At 59.7% G+C, this 18,559-nt stretch overlaps 1 protein-coding gene across 1 annotated transcript in view; it reads left to right on the forward strand.

Annotated features, from left to right (window-relative positions):
* Positions 1–18,437, forward strand: part of LOC117645109 (gonadotropin-releasing hormone II receptor-like) — a 36,419-nt gene extending 17,982 nt beyond the window's left edge. The window contains exons 3-7 of the mRNA XM_034385026.1: positions 14,549–14,893; positions 14,985–15,165; positions 15,758–15,951; positions 16,038–16,174; positions 16,262–18,437. Coding sequence (XP_034240917.1) covers positions 14,549–14,893; positions 14,985–15,165; positions 15,758–15,951; positions 16,038–16,174; positions 16,262–16,709 — 1,305 coding nt within the window. The 3' untranslated portion in view covers positions 16,710–18,437. The remainder of the gene's footprint in view (positions 1–14,548; positions 14,894–14,984; positions 15,166–15,757; positions 15,952–16,037; positions 16,175–16,261) is intronic.
* The last annotated feature ends 122 nt before the right edge of the window (positions 18,438–18,559 follow it).

Raw genomic sequence — 18,559 nt, forward strand, 5'->3', positions numbered from 1 at the left:
TGCCTTTTTCTTTGCGTGTGTTAACAGAGTCAAGGTAAGCACGGGTTTTATTTTTTATCATTTCGCGAAGGTGTCGTTGCTGTCACGTTGAAGTGGACGCGTGTCGGCTTACTGCCACGCGACACTGGCTTGGAAATTTTTTTTCCGCGGGCGCCTCACTTTGAGCTGGCTGTGTTTATCGTCTTCATTCGCGGCAGTTTGAGCTGACGAAGCGCCCGAAACGCAACGCCTCGTTACTGGTCCACTTTGTTGTTTCTTTGATTCGAGAGATCAAAAAGTCTCGTCCGCGGACGCGTCCACGGCGCGGCAGTGAGGCAACCTTCGATCTGGCGGCGATCGGCGGGGAACTTTCTGATGGGAAAAAAATATTCGCTGATCTCGTGAGGAATTATACCGAGCCTCCCTTCGCCCCGACGGGAACCCTCCCCCCCCCCCCCCCCCCCCGCGGGCTGCCCCGCCCGGGTGGGCCCTTCCCTCGGGGCGAACGCGGCAACGCGCGGCAACGCGCGGCAACGTCCAATCGGCAGGCAGAAGACGGCCGGACTCCAGAACGGGTGCAGCTCGCGGCCAAAACCCAATTGCTCGCGGTAAGGCAAGCTGCCAATAAAAACTGCCGTGGAATTTGGACTTCAAAAACTCGGTTTCTGTTTTCTTAAACATCGAGGCCGTGAAGGCTGACGTTGAAAACGCGCCCTACATTGACCTGCCCGTTTTCTTTATAGTGCAGGTGGGCCGCTGTGTGTACATACGCTGCAGGGCCTCGAAGTGTGTTTACCTCCTCGCTCTTTTGTGAGTCAGTAACGGTTGAGGTCTCGAGGCAGCGAAAGAAGAGAGAGAGAGAGAGAGAGAGAGAGAGAGAGAGAGAGAGAGAGAGAGAGAGAGAGAGAGAGAGAGAGAGAGAGGAAGTTTGGAAGGGGGCGTCTGGGTAGGAAAGGCTCAAGGAGTATCTTCGCCGGGAGTCCAGGGGCGGGGCCGGGCGGGAGGAGGGGGGGGCGGTGCTCAAATCGAATGATAAACTGAAGGATATGCCCCGGGCTGCCCGGGCCGCTCCACCACGGCTCCACCCGCACGACCGCAGCGGCACGCCGCAGCACGCGCAGCACGTGTCCCTCCGTCTCTCTCGCACTCGCGGGGCGTGGCCGTGGCGTCGCCGTGGCGTCGCGGAGGGGCGCGAGAGAGACGTTCCGCCCTAGCCGCAGGATGCAGGATCGGAGTCCTGGACGTCCGGGACCGTTACTACAGCAGACTCATTCCGAGAGTCGACGCTGTCTCTCTCGCACCCATACGGGACGCCACGTGGGTGCGAGAGAGACAGAGCGACGCAAACGACCTCCGGACGCAGTCTGCAGCTTCCTTGTGGGGCCGCGAGGCCTGCCCTGGCCTGCCCTGGCCGGCCCTTCCCCGGTGGGTAAACAGAACGGCAAGGCTTGGCACGGCTTGGCACGGCCCGGCGAGGCCCGCCGCAAATTAAGCCAGCGAGGCGGGCAGCAGGCGGACCGGGCCGCCAAATTTGACGCGCGCCCGAAGAGAAGACTCGAAGACGCTTGCCTTCCTTCGTTTCACTGCGTTTCACCTCATGTCGGCCTCCGGGTTGACCCCGCGCGCACAGTGGGCCAGAAGACCGGCACAAGCGGACGAAACTCTTGACGCGTTTTGAGCTCTAGAGTCGCTAAATGGGACTCGAACCAAACGTGTGACCCCACCAATGGATTCCTCGTTCGGAGAGCAATCCATTGGTGGTGTCACGGTCTGCGAGTGTCGCACGCGCCAGTCGAAAATTGTCTGAAAACGTCGTCGTCGTGCATTCCTCTTTTTCAAATTTTATCCCGTTTTACGAAGAATTACACTTTGCATTTAGCGCGTGGGCTCCAAAATGATGATTGCCCGGGTAATGGACGGGACTGAGGCAGAGCCATGGCAGAGCCAGGGAGGGACCCCGGCGGAGGCACGGCGCCGCACCGCCGCCGACAAGTTCATTGTGTTTCTCTCCGCGCGTTTGGCAATTTGCGGTGCCAACGCCAAAACGCCAAAATGCAGACGCAGCTGTTGACCCGGGCGCTGGGCTCGGCTGCTATGAGGCTTGACAGCGTTGGCTGGCCCGGCAGGCCGCAGGAGTCGAGGGGACAGTGGCCGTGGGAACGGGATGGCGGGGGAGATGTATCTGTGTGCCTGTGTGTCGGTGTGCCTGTGTGTCGGCGTGTCGGTGTGTCTGTGCGTGTCGTGCGACACCTCACTAGCGCCGTCTAATGATATGGCGGGGCCAGGGCGAGGGGAAAGGAAATTATGATGGCGAAAAAAAAAGAGGAAAAAGTGAAAATGCCGGGGTTTGAACCCGTGCCCGCCGCATTGTCAACGCAAGGCTACCTGGCCGCGTAATGACCCTCGCTTGTTGTTGTCGCCAGTTCCGGAATGTGTGTGCGGGAGGGGGGGGGGGGTGATTTGAGTGTTAATTGAATTGTGCTGTATTTTTCCGCGGAGCGGCACTGCATATTGAGAGAAAGAAGTGCGGGGGGTAGACGCGGCGACGCAGTGAGCAGGGGCACCGGGGACACCACTACACTGCTTCTTGGCACCGGCTCCGCGGTCCCGTAAGCGCTCAGGCGGAAACCCAAGGGCGGTTTCAGCCTCCAATCTCGCTGTAGTGATTCGCATTTTGAGGGAGTCGCTCGCTCGAACGGTTCACAGTGGGCCGGAAGGCCGGTGGAGGCGGCCAAAACTCAAGACGCGTCTTGAGCACCAGAGTCGCTAAATGGGACTCGAACCAAACGTGTGACCCCACCAATGGATTGCTCTCCGAACGAGGAATCCATTGGTGGGGTCACACGTTCAGTTCGAATCATATTTAGCGACTCTGGACCTCAAAACGCGCCTAGAGCTTGGGCCGCCTCACCGGTCTTCTGGCAAATCCACTGTGCGGTTCCCCCTTTGGGATGGTAGGTTTCCATACCGCGGCCCAGCCTGGCCGCCCTGTCTGGCCGGCCTGCCGCCGGGGGCGTTGTACTCGTTTGATCGCGGGACCGCGGCATCGCGGCCCGGCTGCGCCAAAATAACTCGCGTTTATTGGTGGAGGTACCAGGGGGGGGGGGTGCGAAATTGCGGCGGCCGTTGCCTCCGAGAGGCAGAGGAACGTACGATTAGCACAGTCCATTAATTGCGCAACGCGTCACGTTACGCAACGCTTTTTACCTAACCTAACCTAACCTTAATGAGGCTCGCGAGTCCACCTTCTTCCTCTGCTTAAGGTGCACTCGGTGTAGTCGCTCTATAATTACGGACCAGCAACCAGTTAAGAAAACCCTCGGGGTCCAGATCACTGTTGAATTCGCACCTAAAAATCATTTTGTCCCTGTCTGGGGAGAGTGAACTGTTTTTTGTTGTTGTTGTTCTTGTTTCGCGGCTCGTGTCAAAGTTGGCGCGCTTGTATCCCCCGCGGGCGTGGCGGGGCGGGGCGGGGCGGCCCAGGGCTGCCAATCCCCTGTTTACTCTCGGGACGAAATAACAATGGCGATGTGATGGCAATGCCGATGCCATATCCGAATCGGATTCGGATAATCGGGCGAAAGTGGGTTGGCGTGCTGGGCCGCGCCTGCGCCGTGCCTGCGCTCGGCCGACCTGCAGTGCTACCACACTGCCGGCGGTGCAGACTGGCGCTAGTCCCGTTGGGGATTCGGCGTTCGTCCGTGAGGCAGGGCGCGCAGCCCAAACCGTTGGCCACGCTCCACCTCTTAATTCTTGATGAGTCGAGCAGCCAAGCCTGGCCGTGCCTGGCCGTGCCGGGAGGTGTCCGTGTCCGTCCCGTCTCTGCTGGCGGGGCACTGCCGGCCACTGCCGGCCACCCTCGCTCCTCGGCCAGCACCCTTTCAAGGGCACAGTGGGCCAGAAGACCGGCGGAGGCGGGCAAAACTCGAGACGCTCGGGGGCATGGGTTGCTTACAAGCATTACCATTACCATTAGAGGCTAGACCTCACATGATCGTATGCCATTTCGGCCCCGACACATGCTTGCCTGCACTGCAAACCTAGGCGTTTTTGGAGGTGGGCGGTAGGGTAGGGCGATCGACCCCGAACCTCCACTGACAATAGCTCCAAATCCGTCTCCGTTTGGCACTTCAACGCGCCGCTTTCTTCGCTGTCTCTCTCGCACCCTTACTGGACGCTCCACGGGTGCGAGAGAGACGGAGCGTCGAGAGCAGTGCTCGGAATCAGTCAGCAGAGCCGCGCCGTGCAGCAATGACACGGCACGTATGAGTGTGCGGATCCGCGGCGGGGCCGCCTCGCCTCGCCTCGCCGCGGCGCCGCGCCCGCCAGTTCGGCTCGCTCCAGCCTGGCTCCAGCCTGGCTCCAGCCTGGCTCCAGCCTGGCTCCAGCCTGGCTCCAGCCTGGCTCCAGCGCGCCCAGGCGTCTGTATTCACTATTCACGACCAACGCGTTAAGGGGCCAGGGCAGCGCCACGGCCGGGCCGGCACATCACCCCGCCCCCTCCACTGTATTTCCGCTCCGACGTCTCTCTGAATAGAGATTTTGGCTTCCCATTTCGGGCATCTCGCACTGCAAAAACGGCCGCCACTTTCTGACGAAATAAGGGACGGCATTTTCTTACCAAAGCTCCTATGCTTGTTGCGTGGGCGTGACAACGAGTGTGATGGCATTCTCGTGAGGTGAATTAGCAACTTGTCATCGAGTCACTAACCAAAATTTTGGCTGTGCGGGCGGTCCCCGGCAAGGCTTCCAGCAAGGCTTCCAGCTTGGGGCTTTCCCGGAGCTTTGGCGTCGTGACTCGAAGCGCTTCAGGCTTCAAGTTTCTTACTCGTCGCGCGGTCTTAGAGGCGAGAGTTGAAAGCGCGTGCATCTTGGAGGAGCAGCCTCTGGTCCTCTGCCGCAAGTTCGAACAGGGGGGCTGTCTGTTTCCGTCCCGTGCACAGCGGGCCAGAAGACCGGCGGAGCTGGCAAAAATTCTAGACGCGTTTTAAGCCCTAGTCGCTAAATGGGACTCGAACCGAACGTGTGACCCCATCAATGGATTGCTCTTCGAACGAGGAATCCATTGGTTGGGGTCACACGCTCGGTTCGAGTCTTGACTCTGGAGCTCAAAACGCGTCTAGAGCTTTTGCCGCCTCCACTGGTCTTCTGGCCCACTGTGCCGTGCAGCACACTCACCGCGGTCGAGGTGGTGAGCTCGTGAAAGGAGGAATCATGCGAGTTAAGAGAGGTTTAAACGGGTTGATGGAGGGCCGTATTGTCGGATCCCTTTCGGCCGGTGGGTTGCCCTTGCCGCTCGCCGTCCTTGGCCGTGGCGGTCGGACTTGAATAGCGCGGCTATAGCTTGGCGTGGCGTGGCGTGAAGCAGCATTCATCTCGATTCATCTCGGAACTGAATTCGGCTGAATGCCTTTCGACGCCCATTCTAGAGCGGCGGACCTAACGGCGGGGTCCAGGGCCCAGGGCAGGGCAGGGCACAGCAGTCCACACCGATCCAAGCCTCAAGCCTCGCTGCAGACATTGTCCAGCCAATTGGAACCTCGCCGTGGAGGCTGTGCAGGCCGTGGAGGCCGTGGAGGCCGTGGAGGCCGTGGAGGCCGTGGAGGCTGTGCAGGCCGTGGAGGCCGTGCAGGCCGTGCAGGCCGTGGAGGCCGTGCAGGCCGTGCAGGCCGTGGAGGCCGTGCAGGCCCTGGAGGCCGTGCAGGCCCTGGAGGCCGTGCAGGCCGTGGAGGCCGTGCAGGCCGTGGAGGCCGTGCAGGCCGTGCAGGCCGTGGAGGCCGTGCAGGCCGTGGAGGCCGTGCAGGCCGTGCAGGCCCTGGAGGCCGTGCAGGCCGTGGAGGCCGTGCAGGCTGCGGAGGCTGCGAGCCGCGCGCCATGCGTGAGCCTTGACAAGCCGAGCCGAGGGCCTGCCTGACCACCGCCACCACCGCGCCGTCCGCCGTCGCGGTGTAGGAAACTTCCAGGGTTCCAACCGGTTCGGCGCCGACCTGGTCCGGCTCGCGGCTCCGGCTCGGCTCGGCTCACTTTTGCTGGCATTGCTGAGCCAGACAGAGGCCAACTCCGCGAGTGTGTTCGCAGGCGCGGCTGGCGGGGGCAGGCTCGGGGGCAGGCTTGCAGCGTGGCACCACCGTCCCGTCAGTCGCTGGCACGGCCTGCCGAGTCTTTTGTCGTGGAATTCTCCATGCTTTTGGGCTCATGTAGTCGCTCGGTTAATTTGGGTTAGTTTACAGGACGAGCACGTGAGGTGGCGGACTTGGCCTCAACAAAGTCTTTTTTCCCGTGTTGGCACGTCTGGCGCGCGCTGCAGCGAGACTCACTCATTGCCACGTCCTCGCCGCCTTCATGACCCGCAGCGCCCCTCACGATTCGCCATTCGCGAACCCATTGGCCCGCATTCCGTCGCGCTGTCTCCCTCGCACTCGCGGCGCGTCCCGTAAGCGTGCGAGAGAGACAGCGAATCAAAGTACACGCGGCGCGGCGGGAGCACGCCCCGGCACGCGACACCGGCCGTGCAGTGCAGTCCGTGCGCCGCCCGCGCGATTCAAATTGATTGCCGGCGACTTGACTCAGCCCCACTGACTCGGCATGGACTCGGCGGGGAAATAGGCAAGGCTAATGCGCCGGCCAGTCGGCGAGCCAGTCGGCGAGCCAGTCGACGAGCCAGTCGACGAGCCAGTCGGCGCCTCGGAAGCACCTTGTGTGGCAAGTGTCAGCGGTACACCGTCAGAAGTGAGGCCGCAGAAAATCAGTTTTTTATTCGCGGATTTTACCCGGAGTGGGAACGGAACCCCGGTCCTCTGGCCCACTGTGGCACGGCGCATTCCGCGATGCCTCCGTCCGACCATCCGTCTTCTGTCGAGAATTCGTCGAGCAGGCAACACGTCGTGATAACCAGCAGATCGTTTGACACGTGTGCGGCGTGAGATTCTTAAGCAACGTCTTCGTTTTTCTCTCTCCCCGTCCTGGCTCTGGCTCTGGCCCGGGTCGTCTGGCGATGCGCGGGTATGATTCCATTCTTGTCACACTGGAGCAAAAAACGGCGGGGCCGGACCAGCAGGGCGTTGGCCGGGAAGGCCCACTCCGCTACCTCTGGCTACCTCAGGCTACCTGTAATACGGGTCGCGTCCTTGGCGGGCACGCCAGGGCACGGCAGGGGCAAGGCTTGCCCGGCGAGCAGGCGTACCTTGTGGCTCCCTGATTATTAAGAGGCCGTTTCTCTCTCTCTCTTTCTCTCTCACTCTCTCTCTCTATCTCTCTCTCCCTCTCTCCCCTCTCTCCCCTCTCTCCCCTCTCTCCCCTCTCTCTCCCTCACACGCACACGCGCACATTCACCATGCCAATGTCAAAGGTACGCCTGAAACTTTCAAAATAAAATCTGATGGAAAGTGTGAAAAATAAAATGTCGGCCACTAGTATTATACGACGCACCCCGTGCAACAGTTGCGTGCACTTTTGTTCCTCTTCTTATTGTCTCTATACGAGTCTCATTTGCATACTGCGTATAGCAGTGTGGCCGCGTGGCCGGGCAGCGGGACGGACAGCGCTAAATAACATCAAGCCCCTGCATCATTCGCGTTTTATCGCAGTTTTTTTCCACCCAGGTTGTGCCTGTGTGCGTGTTCGTCAGTGTGTGTGTGTGTGTGTGTGTGTGTGTGTGTGTGTGTGTGTGTGTGTGTGTGTGGCGCTCTGTCTCATTGCGTAGTCACGAGGACGGGCGTCCCGCGAACCGTTTGTCAACTCGGATCGCGAACCGGGCCGTCGAAACCAGAACCAGAGGAGCCGGAGTGTGTGTGCGTGTGTGTGTGTGTGTGAGAGAGAGAGAGAGAGAGAGAGAGAGAGAGAGAGGAGAGAGAGAGAGAGAGAGAGAGAGAGACAGAGAGAGAGAGAGAGAGAGAGACAGACAGACAGACAGACAGACAGACAGACAGACAGAGAGCCATAGGTGCACCGGATGGGCTTTGCTGTGCCCAAGAGGCACACGGGATTTGATTTCGCGCGTCGGACCATGCACGAGCCAGGATCGCTCACGAGCGAGCTCACGAGACACCCGCCCTTCGTCCTCCGTGCTTCAAGTAGGTCGAGCCGTAGGCCCGTAGAGTGGTGCGACCTACCGTGACTTTGACACTCGGCACGCTGCCTTGCCGCATTGCCGACGCGGGAATTGGCGCGATCCGCGAGCTGCTTGTCTGTCTCTCTCGCACCCGTACGGCGCGCCCCACGAGTGCGAGAGAGACAGAGCGCTCGTCTGGCAGCAGTCCGCTGGTGCACATCGCGCACGCGGTGCAGCTCGCGGTGCAGCCCAGTTAGTTAGCGCCGTGTCTATAGTGCGTGCCCATGCGTGCCTGTGCGGGGCCGGGCGTGCGATTTTCAAGTGCAGCTCCACGAGGCGCCCCGCCGCCCCGCCCAGTGTGTGACTTTGCGTGTGACTTTCGGGTGCCGATCCCACGGCCTGCCATTCAACAGCCTCCGCGCTGACCCACCCTCGCATATACATTCAGTGCTACTCCCCCCCCCCTTCCCGGTTTTTGGTTAATACCGTGGCATTGCCTCGCGGCCTCCCCCCCCTCTTTGCCGCGCGTGTCCATCGCGCTTTCGCCGCGTGGTTTCGCTGTTGTATATTATTTACAATTTCCAAAGCGAGCGCCACAAGGGCAGCAGTGGTTGCGGTTGAAACTCTGGACCGACGTGCGGCACGGCACGGCACGGCACGGCACGGCACGCTGCCGAAAAAGCCCCGCCTGGTGAAAAGGGCGTTGAGCTGACCCTCTTCTTCTCCTCCTGGGTCCGCGAACCGCGTCGCTCTGTCTCGCTCGCACTCTCGGCGCGCTCCACAGGTGTGCGACAGGGACGGGGCCTGGTGCATCGTGATGGGCAGACCTGCGGGCAGACACTGCAAACCTAACTTTCTACTAAGGACACACTTACAAACGCATGCTTGACGCTTATACGGCGTCAAACATGCGTTTGTAAGTGTGTACTTGCAAGCATGCATTTGTAAGTGTGTACTTAGTAGACAGTTAGGTTTGTAGTGGACCTGCGGGCAGACCTGCGGGCCATTACGGCGATAGGCAAAGCACACGCAACGCGACGCAACGCGACCCCGATGACCTCCTCCCCTGAAGCGGCGCTCTGTCTCTCTCGCACCGCTACGGCGCGCCGAGTGAGTGCGAGAGAGACAGAGCGACGAAAGCCCTGACACGGGATTGGCGGATTGGTGCCTCCGCTGTTCACCGCGGCTTCCTGCTTGTTGGAGCCGCAGCCTCGGACGCCCTCTCGACGGCCATCGGCTGCCATCGGCCGCCTTATCGCGTAGCGGGGATCGCAGCGCGCCTCGCTGCCGCGCAGTGGATTTTCCAGAAGACCGGTGGAGGCGGCAAAAACTCCAGGACGCGTTTTGAGCTCCAGAGTCGCTACACAGGACACGAACCGGACGTGTGACCCCACCAATGGATTCCTCGTTCGGAGAGCAATCCACTGGTGGGGTCACAGCGTCTAGAGTTTTGGCCGCCTCCGCTGGTCTTGTGGCCCACTTTGTGCCGGTAGGCACGGCACTGCCCGGCGCCAAGGCGACAATAGCAAGCCAGGTAGGCAACGCGGACACGCGCGCGCGGGCGGGTCGCCTACCCGCCGGGCGGCCCGCATGGCACTGGCGCGGCGCGCTTAGCTTAGCAGCCTAGCAGCGCCTAGCGTAGTACGGCCATCGGGGAGGTCGTCCCGCGGCGTCGCCGACGATTGCGAAGGCGAAATGTTACTTGCCGCCTTACCCTCGCAGTCGCTAGCGACCGCGCTAGCGACCCAACTTGCATCCAATGGCGGCGCTTTGGCGGCACGGCATCGCGCTGCACAGTGGGCCAGAAGACCGGTGCGGAGGCGGCCAAAACTCTAGACGCGTTTTGAGCTCCAGATTCGCTTAACAAGCCTCGAACCGGACGTGTTACCCCGCCAATGGATTCCTCGTTCGGAGAGCAATCCATTGGTGGGGTCACACGTTCAGTTCGAGTCCCATTTAGCGACTCTGGAGCTCAAAATGCGTCTAGAGTTTTGTCCACCTCCACACACTGTGCGCTGTCTCTCTGTCTCTCTCTGTGGCCGCGTGAGCGGGGGGCTGGCCCGGCTGGCCGGGGCGAGCTAGACCTTGGTCTGGTCATGTGAGTCGACGGGCTGCGTCTGCACCCTCGCGGCCCTCGGAGCCTTCGCGGCCAGCCTTAGTCAGGGCCTTTGCAAAATAAACAAGCAGAGCGGCCAGCCCCCCCCCCCGGCCCGCCCCGCCACGCCACGCATCTCCACGTCGCCACACGCCGCGCGCCAAACGGGCGCCGTTCGCAATGCTTCACATTTTTCCAGTGTGGAAAAATCCCGCCTGGAGGCGGCCCAAGACCACCACCACGACCAACGCGCGCCAACGCGGCTCTCTGGCTCGGGCGGGCCGTCCACGTGCTGCCTGTTGGCTGTCCCGCCCCGCCGCCGTCCAGAGGGCCCTCGAAGAAACTCCGCGACTGTCTGAGGCTGAGAACGAACCCCATGAGGCTGGCCGCCAGTGGCCGTCGACTCGCCCCCGGGAGATTCGCAGGCGGTTGCACCGAGCAAATCCCGAGCAAATCCCGAGCAAATCCCAGCTTCTTGATTGCAGGGGTGGCAGCGTGGAGGGGTGCACCCGTCACGGACTGGAGAGAGACGAATGATGAAGGTGGAGAGGAATGGAGAAGGGAGAAGAAAGAAAGAGGAAAAAGAAAAGCAAAACAGCGAGTGTGCAGACTTGTTAGTTCTGCACCGCGGCCCGCCGCTTCGTTTTGGCTTCGTTTTGGCGGCCGCGTAACGCAGAGAAACGCAGAGTAACGTAGAGTACGGCAACGCAACGCGTGTGCGTTTGTGTTTGCGCTCTTCGCTTTTCGCGGAGGAAGCAATGAGCCGGAGTGGCCCACTGTGCGTTGTAAGGCCCACGCTCACAAGGCGATGAGGCGATGGGGCATTTCGGCCGGCCCAAAACAAAACGCTGACGAGACATCTGCCGGCCGGAGAGCCGCAGCTCGGCCGCAGGGCCAGGGGCACCACAACACGCTGGCGACGCTGCACACTGATTTCGTCGCTCTGTCTCTCTCGCACCCGAACAGGACGCCCCGTGAGTGCGAGAGAGACAGAGCGAATGCGCTTGCCACGCTGGCCGTCTCGCCCACACGCCAAGCTCGCCCAAGCCGACCCGCTCCGTTCCGCTCGGTTCGCCCCCAAAATTATATTTTGCCTCGGTTCCGGACTCGGTCATCCGCGAAAGCAGTTATTTCCCCGCGTCTTCATTGGGACTGCCTCCGGAGAGCCGAACGCCCGGCCGAACGCGGGAAAGCCGGAAAGGGGAAAATGGCGGGAAAATGGCGGGAAAATGGCCATCCGGTGGAGAAACTGCCATCGGGGCGTCGGAGGAACCTCAGCAGCTACCTGCATCCCCCTGAAAAAATCAGGCAAATGGCTGCAAAAGTAGAAGATTTTCTTTAATTTGGGGCATTTTTTGGTGGTGTTTTAGTTTTTTTAAATGGGTCTGGGCTGTACCGGCAGTGCGTCAATGCGCGGGAAGGAAGTCAAGTTGGCGGGAAGTCGGCAGCGCGCCGAAGTCGTCTACGTAGTGGCCGCCAGGCTTCCAGCCTCTCGATGATTGGGGTGGCCTCTATCCGGGTCCACTGTCAGAAAGGAAGCGAACCAGATATAGATTTGTTCTCTGCCCACGGGGACGCGGTCGCGGTAGAAAAAGAGGGAGAGAGAGAGAGAGAGAGAGAGAGAGAGAGAGAGTAAAACGAACACCCGCGCCTTCGCCCTTCGTGTCTGAATGTGTATCACACCGTTTACATCGAGTCGACAGTACCCGCTGTTCCACTCGCTGAAAGGGTCCAAACGGGATGCACGCAAGCGTACTATTTCGGGCGCGGGCCTTTTTTTTTCGTTTTTAAATGAAAATGGACAGATTACGAATGGAACTACACTCGGAATCCTGCGGGCGCGGAGGAGTGCTTCTCTGCGGCCGCTGAATGTATTGGCTGGGAAACTTCCACTCCATCATCGGCCGAGCCTGGAGGAGCTTGGAGGAGCACCGGCAGAGCCGCGGCAGAGGCGACGAGTCACGGCCAATGTAATCCCCAATACGCGACACGCGCGAGGCGAGGCGGCGAGGCGCGCTATGCAAAGCAGCAAAATTATTTCCTCTTTTCGGTCTCCGGCTGCTGCTGCTGGTGGTGCTGCTGCTGGTGTTACTAGTGTCGTTCGCCCTGCCGCCGCTCCCGTTGGGCCTGGCCTTGCCGGCTCCGACCATTAGTCCGTCAGGCTACGCAGAGCAGCGCGTGAAAATGCAGTGCAGTTGCATCCTGAAAAATGAAAAATAAATGTCATCTTTATTCGCCTCTTTTTGTTTGTTTGTTGAGCGATGACTGAGATATTGGCATGGCGTGCCGGCGGAGCGAAAATGGCGGGAAACGGTGAGATCCAGTTCGACAGTGCTGTGAAGCCGGTGGCGGCAAAATGGGGCTCGCGGTTTTAATTTAATGTGCGCCGCGCGCCTTCGTGGAGGCCCTGCTGCCCGTGGGCTCGCTCCAACCACTGCGTCGCTCTGTCTCTCTCGCACCCGCACCGGACGCCGCGAGCGCGAAAGAGACAGGAAGCACTTTTCTGAATGTGGCCGGATGCATATCCCGCCTTATTACCGTCAGTACAGCGTAGCACAGCCAAGCACAGCGTAGCGCGGCACGTAATGAAACAATGATGTGCTGCAGGTCTTAATGTAGCAATTAGTCCCGCATAACGCTTTCTGCATTTACTGCAATTACCGTAACGGCGAGCCCAATGTGTAGCCTGGCTTCGGTAGAGATCGACCCAACTACAGACAGACCGACAGAAAGACAGACAGACAGGCAGACAGACAGACAGACTGACAGACAGACAGACAGACAGACAGACAGACAGACAGACAGACAGACAGACAGACAGACAGACAGAACAGACAGACAGACAGACAGACAGACAGACAGACAGACAGACAGACAGAAAAAGATAGGCAGGCAGATAGACAGACAGACGTATTTTTAGTTTAATGGAATGTTTATAACAGGCAATTTGTTTTTGTTTTTTTTTCATATTTTTGCGTTCCTGTTGGCAGATGAGGTTCCGACTAACGGACGCGCGGCTCGAACCGCGGCGCCTCGCGGTGCGGGAAGAGGGGGGGGGGGTCGATGCTGCGATAAGCATAGACAGGTTGTGGCCCAACAATATTACGTCACGCTGCCCCATTGGCTCTCGGACGCGCGCACGCCACGTCCAGGCACGCTCGTTTGAACGCAACTGTACGCCACGCTCAGCCACGCTCAGTCACGCTCAGCCACGCTCAGTCACGTTCAGGTGGCAGACGGTACGGCCACGCTTAGCCACGCTCGGCGCGGAAGCGCGCGCTGCGATGGGCAAGCATGTGCTGACACCATTCCGCTTCCCGCCAGGCCGGCCACGCCGCCGCTGGAGCCACGTGTGCATGCGGACCGCGGGCGCCGAGGCGGACGCCGTGCCGCCGTGCCGCCGTGCCGCCGTGCCGCCGTGCCGCTGGTGTAGCTACACTAATGACGGGGCGAGCGGCAAGCACCGAGCCCTTCCACCAGATTATCGTTTCCCTTTCCACACCCTCCACTGCCTCATTCTCGAACCCACAGCTAGGCACCCGTCCCGGCGCCACAGCGAGGAGACCGGTGGAAGCGGTCAGAATCCCGGACGCGTTGGATTTCTCTCCGAACGAGGAATCCTTTGATGGGGTCATACACTCGGTTCGAGTCCTGTTTAGCGACTCTGGAGCTCGAAAAGCGTCTAGAGTTTTGGCCGCGCCGGTCTTCTCGCCCACTGTGCTGGCACGGAAGGGCATCGCGATGCCGCTGATGACAGGTGGCGGCGGATGGCGGCAGAAATAGCCCGATCGAGGACCTGGACCTCGTGTCCGCGTTCCCGTGCTTCCGTGCTTCCGTCGAGGCTGGTCCTGGTGGGCCGAAACCGTAAACGCGCCGCAATCGGCCGGCGTCGCTGGCGGTGCTGGCGGCATGGCGGCATGGCGGCCGCGCTGCGGGTTGCCTACCCTCCCGACTACAGGCGCTGCCCACTGGCGGCGCAGACCACTAGTGGGGGCCCGGCCAGCCTGGCCAGCCCAGTCGTCCCAGCGCGGCGTGCACGCGGCTCGCGGCTCGCCCCCACCCCTTTGCGAAATCAGCGGGTTTGGCCATCGCGGGCTCGCTGCCTCCAGAATGGCGCTGCACACTTTGCTTGCAACGTCGGCATGTCGGCAGGTCCGGGCGGCGACTGACTAGACCCGGCAAACCAAGCGGCAAGCCGTCTACGGCCTGGGCCGAGGCCTGGGCCGGGGCCCAGTGGCCCATGGGGCACCCTCTGGCCTCGACGACGGCCTCGACGACGGCCTCGACGACGGCCTCGACCACGGCCTCGGGGGCTTTGGCCTTGGGCCATGGCTCCACCCTGCACCCGAACTGGCCGATGAGGCACCCCCCGCGCTCCGCGCCGCAAAGCAACCCTTCTTGACCAGCCTCCCTCTCTGTTCCAGAGCCCGGCCCCGGTCTACAAGCTCATCCTGCACCTGTCCGTGGCGGACGCGCTCGTGTCGCTGGTCTGCATCGCCGGCGAGGCCGCGTGGATGCTGGTGGTGCAGTGGACGTTCGGCAACGTGGCCTGCAAGGTCTTCAAGTTCCTGGAGATGACCGCCCTGCACGGCTCGTCCTACGTCGTCGTCCTGATCGCGCAGAACCGCTGGGTGGCCGTGAGCCACCCCCTGGCCTCGCGGCGACACAACTCGTCGCTGTGCGGCACGGTGTGGGACACGGTGCGCTGCGCCTCGCCCAGGTCCGTGCTCTTCGTCTGGATCCTGGGGGCCTTCGCCAGCGTGCCGCAGGTGAGTGGTGCGCGGTGCTGCGCGGTGCTGCGCCTGCTCCGTCCCGGCGCGGGCATCCCTGTCTAATCCTTGCCGCCTTCTCCTCCCCCAGCTCATCATGTTCAGCGTGAAGGAGGGCCCGTTCATCGAGCCCTACTACCAGTGCGTCACCCACGGCGTGGTGTCGACCGAGTCGGTGCGCATGTACAACATCATCAACTTCATCACGCTGTTCGTGTTCCCGCTGCTGGGGCTCATCTGCTCGTACCTGTCCATCTACTGCACCCTGTCGAGTGAGTAGTGCGGGAACTTTCCTCTCCCGAAACGGGTCGCCTGGTTTGTGGGTGACGGGTGCGGACGTCCGAGTCTTGAGGGCCGATCAAAACGGGCTGGATGCATAAGTCAGTGAGTCTGCCCCGTCTGGACCGGCAGCCCATAGGCGGCCGTGGCCTGGAAGCCTGTCTGCACGCCATGACCCTCTTCTGCTTTGACGTGGCGACGTCTAGCCCTTCTTAGGCGTCCAGCAGACTTTTCGTCGCTGTCTCTCTCGCACTCATGGGGCGTCCCGTATAGATGCGAGGAGGACAGAGCGACCCTCGGAATCAGTCGGCAGAGGCGGCACGCGCGCCACACCCCACAGTGGGCCAGAAGACCGGCGCCGGCGGCAGAAACTCTACACGCGTTTTGAGCTCCAGAGTCGCTAAATGGGACTCGAACCGAGCTTGTGACCCCACCAATGGATTGCGCTCCTAAAGAGGAATCCATTGATGGGGTCACACGTTCGGTTCGAGTCCTGTTCAGCGACTCAGGAAAACGCGTCTAGAGTTTCTGCCGCATGCGCCGGTGTGCACCCCTATCTAATACGCCTTTCTCGTGCCGTTGCAGAGGGCCAGAGGGAGATCCACAGCGTGGACAAGATCACCATCGCGGCGCACGACCAGAACCGGCAGCGCAGCATGAAGCGCGCCATGGTCAAGTCGCGCTGGATCGCCGTGGTCATCGTGTGCGCGTACCTGGTGTCGTGGATCCCCTACTACATCTCCATGCTCGCGCACTTCCTCTCGTCCGGGCCCGAAGTGGTGAGTGCGCTTGCTGCGCTTGCTTGTGGCTGGGATGGTACTTCCCCGTCAGACTCGTGCTTGATTGGTTTGTTGGCCTGCTGCAGCCGCTCCCCACCTCCGAGTGGATGGACTGGATCTTCTTCTTCGGGATGGCCAACAGCGTCGTCAACCCCGCCATCTACGGCATGTTCCAGCTGTGGAAGCCCAAGGCGAGGCGGCAATGGTCCTGCTTTCGACAAAGGTGCGTATCGGCGTGACGCAGCGCTGCGCCTGCGCTCAGACTGCGACAGTGGAGTGGACAGCAGCCTAATGTGGACTGTGTTCGCAGGGACGGCTCCACGCAGTTGACGCAGTTCACGGACAGCTTCCGGCGCCACGCCATGCTGGGTCTGACGCCGCCCGAGGCGGCGGCCGCGGAGCAGGCCCTACAGGGTGTCAACGGGTACGCCAACGGGCACGCCAACGGCGGGGTGCCGCCCCTGCGGCGGATGCCGTCCTCAGACCGGGCGCTGCCCCCGCCGCCCCCGCCGCCGCCACCCTCGGCGCCGTTGGTCGCGCCACCGCCACCTCCTCCAGCCTCCACCGAGGCCACCGCCGAGACCATGCTGCTGGACAGCGCGGCCTCGACCAACCAGGCCGCCTCGCGCGCCCCGGGCGACGCCGTCGTGGAGGTGCCCGTCATCAGGACGAAGGCCGGCCCGTTCAGCTGGCGGACGCGCTTCCTGCGCAAGTACAGGGCGCTGCGGGCGCACTCGGCCCACCAGACGCACATTTGATGGACTGCGAGGACCCCGCCGAGGACCCCGTCAGCGGCTCTAGTCGGCCCCCCGGCCAACCTCGCCGGCGAGCACCCCGCGAGGCAGCTTTGCTGGGCAGGACACTTTGCTGGGCAGTGCCATGGCAGTGCTTTCCACCCAGAACTTACTAGTCAATGAAGAGAGCTGTCGGCCATCCGTCGGCCAGCCGATGGCAGCTCTACTAGGTCACACTATTCGCTGGAGAAGTTTGTGACACTAATTAAACAAACGGGTCATGTTAATGCTAGGAATAAGGATCTCGCACTGGGGCAGTGTCCGTATGCGGCGGGCCCCAGTCGAGCCACACGATCTCAGAACGGGTTTTATGACATCGAATCGGGAAATTAGTATTTATTGTCGTAGCATGGCTTCAGATGAATACTGCTGCATTTCTCTGTGACGCTTGCATTGTACTGTACAAATAATTGAATAAATTGGTGTAGCTCTCTTGGTGTTGAGAAGACCGGTCCCGTTTCACGGAGTCCAAAACTTTGGCCCTGATGCGGAAACGTATGTTTTGTGCATGAGAGTTAAGTTTTGAGTCATAGTGCTGATTAATAGAATTGTAAATATGTAATGATGCAAAAGTCTCTCTATTTCCGGTTGTATTTCTTCGTCACAATGTAATTCTAGGGGTAGGGAGTCGTTCTAGATATTTATTCGATTTGTCTCTCTTATTTAAGATTAATTTCCATTCACCATCTCCATTTGGCTTTGTAAAAAAAGAGGACATGTAGAATGTTCGCAAGCCATACAATGTGAACAACTTTCTGGCATCAAGCTTTACTGTGTCAAAGGCCTAAAAGACACCACCTGATTTTCAGTATTATATGAAAAGGCTCAAATATGGAACTATACATTCCTAGAAAAAGTTTAATTCCACGATGCAATAGTTCTGATGTGATAGATTTCGAGGCTCTGGGTACACCGCGCATTTGCCAAGGCAGACGAGGGTGAGGGTGAGGGTGGGGGAGCGTGGATCAATGCGAATCGCGACCCTGGCGCCTGATGGTTTGGCTAAACATTTCACCATCATTTGGTTCAGATAGATCCCACCTCACCTGTCAACGATGTGGAGAACTCGGCCTACATCTTTTAAATGTCTTATTGTACAGAGTCCTGACCAAAGACAACCCTCTGAAAAAAGCAAGTTGTGAGTTATAATAGAATTCTCTTGTCCTTTCCTGGACTAGCTGCTGTCAAGATCTGCTACTCCTTTCTCCTCTCAAAGCAACATGTTCTCTTTCTATCTAGGTTTTATTCTGCAATGTGGTGAAAAGAGAAGGAAAAAATGAGTGAGTGCATGTAAACGGCAAAGACTGTCTTTGAATTGTTTTGTTTACTTTAATGTATAGAATTTCCTTTCAAATAAAATCAGACAATGTCCACATGTTCCTAGATTGCTACTCTAGGTCTGAATATAATTTGGTTATAATGTGTTTCTAGCTGTTTCATACAGCCCCCATTAAATTTATTCTGATTCTGTGTAAAGATTACATGTATGCTGTGATAAAGTAGCATTCTCAAATCTATTATGATTTCAGTAAGAATGGAGGATAGAGGCAGAAGTTAGTCAACAAATTTTTTTCTCTGCCACTTCCTGTATAAAAGGCAGGCCGATCATTTCAATTTGTCTTATCTGTACGAAAAACGCATTAATCTAACGAAGGCATGAAATAAAACAAAGTCACGATGTCTACAACGCTTCTTAATGTTCTTAATTTGAACCGTGGCATTCCCTCCCGAACACAGCCTATTCCTACCAACCTACATACCTGAACGACTAATCTTCATACCACCTTGACAACTCATTTGATGGGCCAAAACAT

Source organism: Thrips palmi, unplaced genomic scaffold (assembly GCF_012932325.1).
Source record: "Thrips palmi isolate BJ-2018 unplaced genomic scaffold, TpBJ-2018v1 HiC_scaffold_18, whole genome shotgun sequence".
Lineage (NCBI taxonomy): Eukaryota > Metazoa > Arthropoda > Insecta > Thysanoptera > Thripidae > Thrips > Thrips palmi.